Source organism: Triticum aestivum, chromosome 7D, assembly GCF_018294505.1.
Source record: "Triticum aestivum cultivar Chinese Spring chromosome 7D, IWGSC CS RefSeq v2.1, whole genome shotgun sequence".
Classification (NCBI taxonomy): domain Eukaryota; kingdom Viridiplantae; phylum Streptophyta; class Magnoliopsida; order Poales; family Poaceae; genus Triticum; species Triticum aestivum.
The window spans coordinates 16,342,942-16,357,645 of record NC_057814.1 but is presented as its reverse complement, the minus strand read 5'-3'; the positions used below and the strand labels follow the sequence as shown (position 1 = coordinate 16,357,645).

Sequence of the window (14,704 nt, the reverse complement as noted above, 5' to 3'; positions counted from 1 at the left end):
TATGATTTGTAAGTACGGATGCACTTTAGGGTTTGTAACGAAAAATAGTGAAGTAATGCGATAGTTGAATGAGAACGAGTGATTTATATGTATAATATTTTTATGAAGGATGTATGGATGATTCGTATGTGTTTAACTATTTATAGATGCAAGCCTAGTAAGTAATCGACTTGCTGGTTTGTATATGTATGCTGGAAAACATGTTTAGTTAATGAAAATGGTGTCTTTGGGTGATAGGTATTGACAATTTGCTATATCGGCTCAGTGTTAAAATGTCAACGCATTCATATCCTAAGAGCAATGTCTTGGTACACATTTTGAAATCATTTTCACAATTTAGTCTAAAATTTAAGGGTCGAAACTCTAGAATAAATAGATGCAGTGGGTTTTTTGAGCCACAAACATTCCCAGATAAACATTGTGTGGCTATGATAACATGACATAGTATATTTTTATTTAGGTAAGCTTTATGACAAAATGGTGTGCAAATGAAATGAAACACCGAACATAAAAGGGAATAAGAAGTTTTCTAATACATAGATACATAGACATATAATAGATCTCAAGATCAACCTATGCTTATACATTGTTATAGCATATGCTATTTTGTTTCTTTTCTTGTAATTTCTTCATCAAAACATTTTTCTGATTTGCTTATCTTGAATTTACTATGCTTTGCAGAGAATTCACCATCATGCAAAGGCATAACAAACCTTGTGTCTCAGTGTCTAGACTCCACAATTGGGCAGATCTCCCAAATGATCTGTTGTGGTCTATTTTCTCTCGTTTAGGCTCACTCCGTGACCTTGTCGCCTTTTTTGCAACCTACCACTCTTGTCATGCTGCATTCGCCTCATACCCATCGAAATCTACCTTACGCGCCTTATTTCCACCTCTCCTCATTGAACCCAACCTATGTGTCCATGTTCCTCATCCTCCAAGTAACAAATATCATCGCAACTTACGAACATGTAAGGTTATTGATCTATCCAACCAAAATACCACCCTTCACTGCCATATAGATGAAGAAGCTATGCAAACAATGCATTGTGTTGGCCCTTCCTATGGTCAACTCATCTTCTACAATCCTGGATATTGTCTTGTTGTTGATCCTTTTAGCGGTACCAAGGTTTCACCTCCACGTCTCACATTCTGCGATAACTACTGGAAGCTCAACTGACCCATGATTCCATTCGAACACCAAATGATGGATCTCCAACAATTAATTACAAAGTCTTACTACAGTGCCATTCTAACAACTCCCCTTGAATCACCAAAATCACATTTGCTTGCTAGCACCGGTCCCTCCCTATTTAGTTGGCTAGTTGGAAGTGATACTTGGTTCAAACTCCAGTTTGTTGGTGTACATATAATCTAGATTGTGTATTTCAATGGCCACTTCATTGACATGGATCTTCATCGACACATGTACACACTGGAGATGTATGGCCAGCTCGGCATGCAAGAGATAACAACTGACTGCCCCCTGATTGGACCGACAACTGCCTAGACCCATCTAAAACATCATGGCTAGTGGTATGCGGTGACATGATTCTCATGGTTGTCCATTTTTGCACGAGTATTTAGCATAATGACATTGTGCCAATGATCCGCACACTCCATCGCCACAACATGTCAACCAAGCCTACAAAATGGGTGGAGATGGGAAAGTTGGACAACTGGGACATCTTCACGGGGAGTGATATGAGGGGTGCATCATTTTCTTGTATGAACCCAAAACATTGGGGAGGGAGGAGCGGTCGACAAATGTTTGTATGTTGCCTGTTTCACTCCACGTTGGTCTGTGTATGGACTAGGAAACGAGCCAGATCCATCTGTTGATCATGTTCATCAGCACTACATGATCTGGTGCCACATGATGCAACCCCTTTGGGTGTACCCCAGCATGTTCTATTCAAATAGTCCATAAATCATCAGGTGCAACTACAACTTGCTGATTAGCTATAAGCTCGATCTTCTTCGAAGATTTCCGCTTGCAACACCAACTCAGATAGGACTGTGGAGATGTTTATCATGATATTAGCACTCAGAATTTAAGGAGGTGTTTATTTTGGTGGTATTATTGCTTAGGGGGAACCTTCTATAGTTACTTTTCATTTGTGATGTTTAATGTTGCACTTAATAGACGTGTAATGCTTATACCTATTTATCGCTTCATTTTCCTTGGCTGTATTTTTTCCATTTGTGATATTTAATGCTGCACTCGATAGATTGTGGTACTTTTAACAATGTATCGCCTCATTTTCATTTGCTGTAACTTTTTAGTTTGAAGCATCTTGCTATTTCTGGGACAAAATCATGTTCATACAAGATATGCCTCATGCCCCATATATTATTGGTGGAAAAGCCATTATCGTGTTGCGGATTATTACAGGAGTTGCATTACCTTGTTAAGAGTAGCAATCCTTTTAGTGAACTTCTTGCTGAATCGAAGTATATCCATCGTATCATCGATGCAATCATTGATCTCGTAGTAAACTATAAGGTATTGTGTTGATGTTTGATAACTCACCTCTTGAAGTATATTTGTGTGCATATGTTACTGATAACCAAACGCATGGTTAGCTTGTTTTTTCTTTTGACAATAACTATTATCAAGAGAGAATGGCTTCTATACCATTGACAACCTCTGCAATGGCTTATTTACCATCCAACAAAGGCTCATATGCTTATATACCAAACACAAACAAATTCTAGTGCTTATATACCACTAGCAGTTAGTCTAGTGTTATCTCAGTATGGTAAGTGGCCAAAATGACTGTTTTGCCCTCAATGGCAAATAATCAACAACTATAAAACATGTCTAGAAAAAAAAATTGACAGCATTTCCCCTCTATTTTCAGCATTCCAGCAAAAATAGAGTGACTATCTAACATATGTATTTCCCCATGAGGCGTCGCCTGGAGAGCGTCGAAGATGCGGTGGGCATGAAGCTTTGAGGCACAGCGGCACGGCAGCGGCGACAGGGGCTGTGGTGGCGCCGGCGACGGTTCCTCCATTGCGGCTCGCTGGGCCGTCGTTGCACGCGCGTGCGTGGAGATTGGGGAAGGTCGGGTGCATGCGTGGAGTCGTGGAGATAGGGAGGGTCGGGTCCGTGCGTGAGTTGAATTTTGTTTTTGTTTATTTTTATCTAAAGTGAGGGTAAAATTGGATTTTGTGAGAAAACTGACAGGAAAACGGAGGTAATGGCAGACTAACGGCCATGACAAATAAGCAATATAATTTGAATGCGTTGGGAGGTAAGAACAAGAGCCTTGTTGGATGGCAAATGAGCCATTGCAGATGTTGTCGATGGTATAGAAGCAATTTTCTCATTATTTAACCCTCTTCACTGCCACTTCTTGACGGCACCCAAATCTAACCTTATTCCCTTTCTGGCCTCTCGTTGAACAATCAATATATTTCCCCTTTTCTTTTAATTCCGTTCTCTGGTGATGTAGTATGTGGTGTGAGCATCCCAAATTCGCTATGGAGTACGGTTAATTTAATTGGTGTAATGTGGCCAATTCCAGTGTGATACAATAATAAACATATGAGTTGCTAATCAGGTGATGGCCTGCTTTCATTGTGGCCAATTCCTATTTAAAACTTTGGTTATACTTCACATCTAAAATTGCAACGAGGGTCAAATTGGTTTTATTAATCAAACATGGCTAAGCTAATGTAATAAGTAGTAACAAGGAGATACATGCCAAGTGTCCATTAGAATTTACTAAAACAAGCACATATGCCCGTGCGTTGCAACGTGAGATGAAATAATATGCATTTAAAGTTACTGAGAATTATATGTGCAAGCAAAACTCTATGTGCACGTGAAAAAGGAATATTTAGCTTCTCGGTTTCACCGGGTGTGAAGTAATCAATCCGCTATATTTTCATTCATTGATCAAGGACATATAAGACTTTTGTTACGTCATCGTACGCCAGAGAAGGCCCATGACTTATTCAATCTACTTTTCCTTTCAATCGAGGAGATTTTAAGGTATGAAGTTTCCGAATATTGTAGGAAATATCATCCATTTTTAAAATCCAGAACAGGTTTTGAAAATTATGAACACTTTCCCAAAAACACAAACAAAATTTTAAATAGGAACATCTTTCAAAATTCACACACATTTTTTGAAAGAACCAACTTTTTAATAAAAATACGTACATTATTTGAATTTGTCAACATTTTTTTAAATGGGAACATGTGTTTGTAATTCATAAAAATTTCCGAAAATGTTTATCTTTTATACGCGAATATTATTTTAAATTGTGAAAAATTCACTAACCAAGGATATTTTTTCAATTTGGAGCATTTTTTCAATACCATTTTCTTTTTAGAATCCTCGAACGATTTTTAAAAACAATATTTTTTTTAGAAAAATGGCACACATTTTTTAAGTTCCAAATATTTTTCAAAGTAGCAACAAAAATTTGGAATTCTAAACATTTTCCAAATTTTTATTTTTTTTGAATGTTTTTTGAGAATTTTGAATTTATGAAATAAATTCTGTAACAAAAATAAATTTGGAAGGGGAAAATTAGATAGGGGGATGAGTATAAAAATAGAAGTAAAACACAGAAACAAAGAAAAATGTGCCAGCCCATTATTGGTTGCCATGTGCAAAGCTCCGACTATTATTCGCCCAGCGCGGAAAATAACGTTTCCCCAGCTGCGTGGGCAGAGGAATAATTGGGATGGCTTCGGTGGGGCACAGCACGCGGCCCACGTACGAAATTCTGGAAAAGCCTTTTTTCTAGGAGACGAACGCATAAGAATTTAGTATCACCTCAGATAGAAAAAAAAATTCTTTTTGACGATGAACAGATGAAAAAATTGGTGAAACGCACGTTGCTTTATTAGTACTAGCACATATGCCCGTGCGTTGCAACGAGAGATAAAATAGTATGCATTTAAAGTCAGTGATAATTAAATGTACAAGTAAAACCATGTGTGCACACGAAAAAGGAATGTTTAACTTCTCGGTTTCGCCGCTTGTGAAGGAATCAATCCCATTTTTTCTAGTCAATGATCGAGGATATTTAAGAGTTTTATTACGTCATCGTATGCCAGAGAAGGCCCATGAGTTATTTAGTCTACTTTTCCTTTCAATCCTTTCAAGAGAGGGATTTAAGGTATGAAATTTCTGAATAATGTAGCAAACATGAACAATATTTTAAATCCTGAACAGTTTTTGGAAAATTATGTACACTTTTGGAAAAACACGAACAAAATATGAAAGGGAACATCTTTTAAAATTCACAAACATTTTCTGAAAAACACCAATTTTTTATAAAAATAGGAAAATTATTTGAATTTATGAATATTTTTTCAAGCCGGGAACATGTGTATCTTTTATACACGAACACATTTTTTTGAACAAATTGGAAACTTTTTGCAAGTTACAATATTTAAAAAAAATAATTCCGCACATTTTTTGAGATTTTGTTTATTTACGAATAAATTTTATTAGAAAAATAAACTTAGAAGGGAAAAAGGAGATAGGAAAAGGAGAATAAAAAAGAAGAGAAACAGAGAAAATTGGTCATCCCATTATCAGTTGTCCCGTGCGAAATTCTGACTATTTGTTGGTCTGTGCGGAAAATAGAATTGTTTCATTTTTTTTTAGACATAGAATTGTTTCATCTGCGTGGGCAGAAAAAACAAGTGGGCTGGCTTCGCTGTTCCACATGTGCGGCCCATGTACAAAAATTCTTTTTCTAGCAGACAAACGCATAAGAATTTAATACCACCTCGGATAGGAAAAAGAATCGGCGGTGAACGGATGAAAAAATTGTCGAAACGCACCTTACTTTATTATTATTATTATTATTATTATTATTATTATTATTATTATTAAATTAAATATTATTATTATAATATTATTGTTAGTATTAAAATTAAAATTAAAATTAAGTAGGGGTATAGAGGTATAGATATAGATTTGTATTAGTGTAATATAATAATAATATAATATAGTATAATATAGGTAATAGGTACAGATATAGATACATATAGATTTCGCTAGGAACCTTCACCTTCCCGTCCTCTCAACATCTGTCGGATCGGCGCTGTATTTCCGCAATTCATTTAACGGAAAGGGGTTAAGCCCGCTTAAAAACCTTTTACTGTTGGCCAAAGAGAAAGTAGAAAATTTTGCCACAATTTGGCAAGGGAAACATGGACAACAATTGACATCAATCTAAGCTGGTCCAGAGCATTTTGATTTCTCCAGCTGCATGAACCCCAAATAGATCCATCACCATCAGTTTAGAACCAAATGGTATCACAAAGCAGCCATGTGTTTTCCCTTTAGGCTTTAGCTATATCTATCAGCAAATTTATCACTACACAACAATGGTCCACACTGAACAAGCTGTATGTATAAACGCTGGCTTAGCTAACACAACAACGGCAGCAGCACTGTACAATTAGCAACAACAGCCTATGTGCTCCCTTGTCTCTGGTCGGCGGCAGGATGTTGCTGCCAGTCTTGTTCGACGAGGCGGGAGGAGCTGAGCTCGGTGGTGCTGTAGAAGGACTCGTCCGGGCAGAAGCCCCCGTACTCCTTCTCGTCCTCCCACCGGAGCACCTCCCTGATGTATCGGAAGGCCTCGTCGACGGTGGGGCCGTCGCGGGCACGCGCCTGCCACACGAAGAGCTTCCGGTCGCCCGTGTGCGCCGCGTACAGGTTCTTGAACTTCATCGCCACATAGAAGAACGCCTGCTGTGCCATCGACTGGTTGTTGTGGGTGCGGAGCGGGTCGAAGTCGCTGAACCACTCGCAGGCGGTGAGTGGGGACCGCCCGATCTTCTCCTCAAAGATGTCGAACTTGTTGAGCACCAGGACGAATGGTGTGTCGCGGAAAGACGGGTGCCTGGGCAAAGAATGTATAGATTCAATAAGTTTTCATCTAGGAATTGAGCTTCGCTAACCCTAGGCAAGCTGTAAAAATGTTCTCATTCTCTATATTAGGCAAGACAGAATCGGTAATGTGCAGTTTACCAGATTGTTAGCCCCTACAGGACCATTTAGCAAATGCAACTGACAAGGTTACTTTACCTGATTGTGGCCTCAAACAAGTCCTTGCTCTGAATCATCTTATTCTCGAGGCGCCTACTGGTGCCACTGGCAGGGGCTCCCAGCTGGTCATAGTCGCTGAGTGCTACAGAGAATATAACCGCGCGGACATCCTCAAACATTTCAACCCATTTGCAGCCCTCATTCAAGCCCTTGGCATTGACTCTAATCAGCTGATATCTGATAAGGGGTAAAAGTAGATGAGAAAATTAAGTTTTTTTGCAACTTGTTTCTCACGAGGAAAGAGTCATCAACCCATGCAAATGCAGAAGGCAGGCAACCTACATACTGCACTACTGATGAAGTAGGGAAAATTACAGTGGCTATGTCTTTTCACCACGATCAACAGATACATTCCACAATACCGACATCAATGTTAATATCTTTAAAAAGATTGCAAGACTTTTTCAGGTAAACTGTAGACAGCAAATAGAAGGATTTAGATGCAGCTTATACATGAGCCAGGAACAGAGCTTACTTGTTTTGTGCCTGGGAGCTTGGGTCATGACTGTCACCATAGAGTTCTGACATAGGGTTCCGTTCGTCCAGAGTGAAGTCAATAAAGGCCAATCCATTTCCTTGTGATACTCCTTCAGCATACAAGACATCTTTCTCTGAAGGTTCATACTCATTGCTTGATACTTCAATAGCCTGCAAGGATGGCATAAAAGAAACAAATCAATTTAGGTACTCAAATAACAATTACTGTGTACACACACAAAAGCAAGGGACATGCACTGCTATGCTGGACAATTCTAGAGAGAGGAAGGACAATGGGTGAAGTCCAGAAACACAAAAGACCCTTATGAGATTGACAAGTTGCATTTCTTAGATTAAACTGCACGTGTATTGCTTAGTTGTCATAATATGAAGTGCTGGTGCAGCATAATCTTTGTAATACAGGCTGTGAACAGGTTAAAGTAAGGGACCATTCCGCACTGAAATCACATATAAATGGTTTGATGTATACCCTGCTCAAGAAATATTCAGCGACATCAGGGAGAAAATACAATTCGTCCTTTCTTTTATATGTTGCTTGTATGGCAGGATGCTTCCACAACTCATCAACGACTGGAGCATATTCACGTGTAGCTGCAGGGAAGAAGGCATCTAGGTCTCCCATTGCTATGATGTCCAAAAGCCAATCTGAGAACTTCTTCAGCTTTGCATTTATTGAGTATATGCAGGAATTTAAACCACTCGATTCGTTTTCCTCTGCATACAAAAAAAGAAACTTCAGCATGCTGCATATGATCTTCAAAAACATTAGTGGCAGAAATATTTGTTTCCTTGCTACCTTGTTGTGTATCCTCATCCTCTGAGTTTGGGTTATTTGATATAGCCAAAGCCTCTTCCTCGAAGCGCTCACGGCCCTCTAGCAGAATCCCAAGGTACTTAAACATGTTGCTTTGGATCATTAGTTTGATATTGTCAAGTTCTTCTGGGGTAAATCTACTTCCATATAGTAACTTAGCCTGTGTCGTAAAACCGAACACCATGAAAATACATACAAGATAAATAAAAAGTCAAAAGTAAACGAATTGGACTTTCAGGATTCAGTTCGAGATTGCTTGATATGATGAACAACCTTTTATGATATTCCATAAAGGCTTTGAGACATTTGTCTGAAGCAAAGATACCTATGAGGCTACGGCGACTAGACTAATGTATAAATACCCACTAGCTTGTAGGAGAATGTACCACGGCACGCATAAAAATGTCATCTGAAACATTTGCAAATGTAAAAACTAGCCAAACTCCAGAACAGTAAAAAAAATAGTTTATACACCAAACCGCTGTACTACATGTAGGGAAAAACTTTAGCAATCAACTTCCAGCCATAGTTCGCTGGAAGCATAAAGGTAAGTTGAAGTCCAAACCAAATAAACATCTAACAGAACCTAATGCATTAAATTTTTCTACAAGAACAGGGTCTGACCTGCTTAAATATGGTGCTTGTTCCAGCTCCAGGTGATCCAAGAATAAGAAGTTTTTGTATCCTTTTCTGGTCTAAGTATTCGGGCACTGTTCTTGCTGAATAAGGAGCATCATCTCTGGGCTCAACAGAGTTTGCAGGAGGCACCGGTAGTGAAACCAAGGTGCACACAAAACGTGTCAAAGGCTGCATAACAGGGGATACAGACAATCAAGTTAAAACAAGCAATATAAGAAGGAAGGATGCATTAATTTAAGAAAGGGAGAAGAAAGAATTGAAACTGCGTTGAACAAGATACATACTGACTCCCATATCTTCCCTTTGATATTATTTTGGCCTTCTTCCTCATATCCACCATCATGATAGACCCAGAAGTGAGTATCGCGGGGACATTGAACTTGTGCAAACTGTAAGAATAAAGCAGATATTGTGAAAAGCCCAATAAAAATACAGACACACCATAATTATAATGTACACAGGATTCTCAATTTTGTGTAGCTTAGAGTTACCCTCAGAATTTTCCGTTCGATGCTGGTAATTTCCCTTCCATTCATATAAACCTGAGTGTTGCCATTACTAGCATTGGGCTGAATCTTTCCATTGAAGTTCAGGTTGGTGCTGACAACCCTGTTTGGCTTTTCCCCTTCCTGAAAGTGTAAATGGCGGGTTATTAGCAACGAATACAGGCTTTAAAGAAAGCTATGTTCCTCTACTACCAATAAGCTTTACCTTTCCCCATAGGCCTGACTCCTTGTCATACCAATATCTACCGGGCTTCAGATTTTGAGGAGGCCGTGGGCAGCTAAGCAAGTCTGACATCTCTTCTTGACAAAGAGGGAAGCCATTGACGATGAGTTGCTCGGGCCGGAGCTGGTTGGCCTGGCACTCCTTCTCGGCTTTCAAGATTTGCCTTACCTCCAGCGAGCTGAGCAACCGTGATAATATCCTCGAGCTCTTCCCCAGCTTCGACCGCCTGCCCTCATAGATCGGCCGGCCAATGCAAGTGATACACTTGCGTCCTTCCGGCATCGATCCCATGGCCCTCAGCAGGCAGTAGCCGCAGTACCTCTTGTCGCAGACGATGCACGACTCCTTGCTCTCCCACTTCCTCTTGCCGCACCGGTCGCAGGTCTTCCCCCTCTTCTCCGTCCTGGTCACCGCCACGAACTGCTCCGACCTGGTGTCGTCGAGCTCGCTGCTCTGGTCATACTTGCTATCATCTGCCAGCCCGAAGGTCACCACGTGAGACCTCCTCCCCTGCGGCGCAGCCATGGCATGCCTGCCGCCGTCGTTCTGGCCCCGGTAACTCGGCGCAGACTCGCGCGACACGGAGCGCCGGGAGTCATCGTCAGAGTCGGAGTACCCCTCATTCTGGGGGCCTGAATGGGCAAACTCTGAGCTCCTCCTAACTTGCACGGGCGATGGCGGCTCCTGGCGCGCCCGGGTTGCCGGCCTGGAGGCCTCGTCACGCGGCGCCGAGTCGGCCGGCCCCGCGCCTCTCCTGGCCTGCGGCGGCTCGGCGCGCGCCCGGCTCGCCGGCGGCCTGAAGACGGGCGCGACGGGCACGGTGGCGCCGCCGTTCCCGAGGAGCCCGTAGGAGGCGGAGACAGGCTCGGCCGTGGGCACGTCCGCCATGTCGACGGGGGCGATCCTGGGCACCTCGTAGGCGACGGGCGGGCCGTCGTACTCGAGCGCGATGGAGTAGTCGAGGTTCCCCGCCGCGCCCTCCGGGATGGCGGTCCCCGGCGGCAGCATCCGCCGCAGCATCTCCTCCCAGGTCGCCGTCTCCGTCGCCCCCGACATCTCCCCCTCCCCTCCTCCGGCGCAATCCGCCGAACACCCGCCGCGCAAGGAGAGCTCGGTGGAGTCGAAAAAAGCTCTGTCCTTTGGTGGGGAATTTCTCTGCTTCGTCGTCGCCGCCGCCCTATCCGGCCTGGCTTGCCTGGGCGACGGTCAAGGCCCCGCGCTCCCCACCCCGCCAACTACCACCACGCATCGGCGAGGCCGGTCAACCGGAGGAAAGAGGAAAATCCAAATCTTTGTGGAACGGGTCAAGCCGCCGGGCGGGGAAAGGGACGGCGCGGTTGGACGGACGGGCGCCACCAACCGCGGAATCGAGATTTACCGCCGAACTCCGGGGTGGAAAGGAAATGGTGGGCGAGCGAGAGCGGGTTCAGACTTGGGGAGACGACGGCCGTTGGGGATATTTCGCCGCTGGCGTGGCCGTGCTGTGGTGTGTGACGGTGAGAGTGGATTTTTCACCGTGCTTGGACTAGAGTGGTAACAAGTTAATCAACGGCTAAATGAAAAATCTGGAGAGACACTCTCTGCTTCCCGGTTCATGCCTTGCAAAGTTCCAAAAAAATAAACTTTTGACTCAAACACAAAATTCATGTGTGCCTTACAAACTTTTGACTCAAACACAAAACTCATAGGCCTTACAAATTTGGAAAAAGGGGGCACTTCCTCCATCCGCAGTAAACATGCCCGTGGGCTGACGGAGCTCGTCTGTTTCTACTAGACCGTGGGGAGAAACGCGTTCGGTTTACCCTCTATCGCCCTCCCATCACTCCTTCTGTTGAGGGTTGACCCCAAATGGTGGAGGATTGCGAGCGGGGTTGGCGGAATCCGTTTGGGGTTGGGGGTATGTCGAGCAATTATACCTCTCTAGGGAGTATTCCATCCTACGCACCAAAAATATTTTTGTAAATATAGAAAAAGTATGAACAAATTTGGTCCGAATATAATCTGCAAATGTTTAGTGGGGGAACCCTTGTATGAATGCGTTCAGTTTTCCCTCGATCACCCTCCGTTTGCTCCGTCTTTCAAGGGAATTTATTGCGAGACGTTATGGGTTAACCCCGAAATGAGGGAGGGACTACTCGCGAGGTTGGCAGGATCTAGGTTCCCGGTTCATATGACCGCTGGTTGTGTATCAATCAAAATTTTGAACGTAATTTATTTGATTCTCCCTCTGTAAGTAGTGATCTAAACTCTCATACATTACTTTGAAAGTTGATTTGTTTCTCGGTAAACTTCACCAAATGTAGACAGACATGTTTGGTTATTGTAGACAGAAATCGGTATGTTTCTTTTCTTGGACACACTTACAAAATGTTGACTCAAAGACAAAGTCCATACATGCCTTGCAAACTTTTGACTCAAACGCAAAATTCATTGTGTGCCCTACAAACTTTTGACTCAAACACAAAATTCATAGGCCATACGAACTTGGGAAAAGGGGGGTACTTCCTCCAACCGTGGTCATCATGCCTGTGGGCTAAGGGAGTCGTCCGTTTCTACTAGGCCACGGGGAGAAACGCGTTCGGTCCTCCCTCTATCGCCCTCCCTTCACTCCTTCTATCGAGGATTAACCCCAAATGGTGGAGGATTGCGCGCGGGGTTGGTGGAATCCATTTGGGGTTGGGGGTAATGTCGAGCAATTATAGCACTCTCATAGAAGTAGCTTCCAAAAAACAACAAAAATCATCATTTTGTGTTTTGGTCTCGCTAAAACGACCCCTGGCCTAGCAATATCCAAATGGAGGAAGTAGTAGATGAAGAACGTGTTGGGGATCGTTGCAGAATTTTAAAATTTTCTACGCATCACCAAGATCCATCTATGGAGTATACTAGCAACGAGGGGAAAGGAGTGCATCTACATACCCTTGTAGATCGCGAGCGGAAGCGTTCAAGTGAACGGGGTTGATGGAGTCGTACTCGCCGTGATCCAAATCACCGATGACCGAGTGCCGAACGGACGGCACCTCCGCGTTCAACACACGTACGGAGCAGCGATGTCTCCTCCTTCTTGATCCAACAAGGGGGAAGGAGAGGTTGATGGAGATCCAGCAGCACGACGGCGTGGTGGTGGAAGTAGCGGGATCCCGGCAGGGCTTCGCCAAGCGCAAGCGGGAGGGAGAGGTGTTGCAGGGGGAGAGGGAGGCGCCAGGGGCTGTGGTGCTGCTGCCCTCCCTCCCCCCCACTATTTATAGGAGCCCTGGGGGGGCGCCGACCACCCTGGAGATCCCATCTGAGGGGGGCGGCGGCCAAGGGGGGTGGCTTGCCCCCCAAGGCAAGTGTGGCGCCCGCCACCCCTAGGGTTTCCAACCCTAGGCGCAGGGGGAGGCCCAAGGGGGGCGCACCAACCCACTAAGGGCTGGTTCCCTTCCCACTTCAGCCCATGGGGCCCTCCGGGATAGGTGGCCCCACCCGGTGGACCCCCGGGACCCTTCCGGTGGTCCCGGTACAATACCGATAACCCCCGAAACTTTCCCCGTGGCCGAAACTGGACTTCCTATATATAATTCTTCACCTCCGGACCATTTCGGAACTCCTCATGACGTCCGGGATCTCATCCGGGACTCCGAACAACTTTCGGGTTTCCGCATACTAATATCTCTACAACCCTAGCGTCATCGAACCTTAAGTGTGTAGACCCTACGGGTTCGGGAGACATGCAGACATGACCGAGACGCCTCTCCGGTCAATAACCAACAGCGGGATCTGGATACCCATGTTGGCTCCCACATGTTCCACGATGATCTCATCGGATGAACCACGATGCCAAGGATTCAATCAATCCCGTATACAATTCCCTTTGTCAATCGGTACGTTACTTGCCCGAGATTCGATCGTCGGTATCCCAATACCTTGTTCAATCTCGTTACCAGCAAGTCACTTTACACGTACCGTAATGCATGATCCCGTGGCTAACTCCTTAGTCACATTGAGCTCATTATGATGATGCATTACCGAGTGGGCCCAGAGATACCTCTCCGTCATACGGAGTGACAAATCCCAGTCTCGATCCGTGCCAACCCAACAGACACTTTCGGAGATACCCGTAATGCACCTTTATAGTCACCCAGTTACGTTGTGACGTTTGGTACACCCAAAGCACTCCTACGGTATCCGGGAGTTGCACGATCTCATGGTCTAAGGAAAAGATACTTGACATTGGAAAAGCTCTAGCAAACGAACTACACGATCTTTTGTGCTATGCTTAGGATTGGGTCTTGTCCATCACATCATTCTCCTAATGATGTGATCCCGTTATCAACGACATCCAATGTCCATAGCCAGGAAACCATGACTATCTGTTGATCAACGAGCTAGTCAACTAGAGGCTTACTAGGGACACGTTGTGGTCTATGTATTCACACATGTATTACGATTTCCGGATAACACAATTATAGCATGAACAATAGACAATTATCATGAACAAGGAAATATAATAATAACCATTTATTATTGCCTCTAGGGCATATTTCCAACAGTCTCCCACTTGCACTAGAGTCAATAATCTAGTTACATTGTGATGAATCGAACACCCATAGAGTCCTGGTGTTGATCATGTTTTGCTCTAGGGAGAGGTTTAGTCAACGGATCTGCTACATTCAGGTCCGTATGTACTTTACAAATATCTATGTCTCCATTCTGAACACTTTCACGAATGGAGTTGAAGCGACGCTTGATATGCCTGGTCTTCCTATGAAACCTGGGCTCCTTGGCAAGGGCAATAGCTCCAGTGTTGTCACAGAAGAGAGTCATCGGGCCCGATGCATTGGGAATCACCCCTAGGTCGGTAATGAACTCCTTCATCCAGATTGCTTCTTGCGCTGCCTCTGAGGCTGCCATGTACTCCGCTTCACATGTAGATCCCGCCACGACGCTTTGC

The 14,704-nt window shown here is 43.9% G+C and overlaps 1 protein-coding gene across 1 annotated transcript; it reads right to left on the bottom strand.

Annotated features, from left to right (window-relative positions):
• Window positions 1–6,182: 6,182 nt before the first annotated feature.
• Window positions 6,183–11,251, bottom strand: LOC123163929 (extra-large guanine nucleotide-binding protein 3). The gene is made up of 9 exons (XM_044581338.1): window positions 9,754–11,251; window positions 9,534–9,671; window positions 9,327–9,431; window positions 9,028–9,210; window positions 8,386–8,563; window positions 8,059–8,303; window positions 7,567–7,739; window positions 7,071–7,268; window positions 6,183–6,885 (listed from the first exon to the last, which is right to left on the bottom strand). The coding sequence occupies exons 1-9, from the start codon at window positions 10,825–10,827 to the stop codon at window positions 6,453–6,455; spliced, it is 2,727 nt and encodes a 908-aa protein (XP_044437273.1). The 5' UTR covers window positions 10,828–11,251; the 3' UTR covers window positions 6,183–6,452.
• Between the last annotated feature and the right edge of the window lie 3,453 nt (window positions 11,252–14,704).

Coding starts and splice junctions, on each gene's coding strand:
- LOC123163929 (XM_044581338.1), bottom strand. CDS start 10,827: ATGTCGGGGGCGACGGAGACGGCGACCTGGGAGGAGATGCTGCGGCGG. Junction 9,211..9,326: donor AAGGGAAGATATGGGAGTCA/GTATGTATCTTG, acceptor CCTGTTATGCAG/CCTTTGACACGTTTTGTGTG. Junction 7,269..7,566: donor AGCTCCCAGGCACAAAACAA/GTAAGCTCTGTT, acceptor ACCCCTTATCAG/ATATCAGCTGATTAGAGTCA.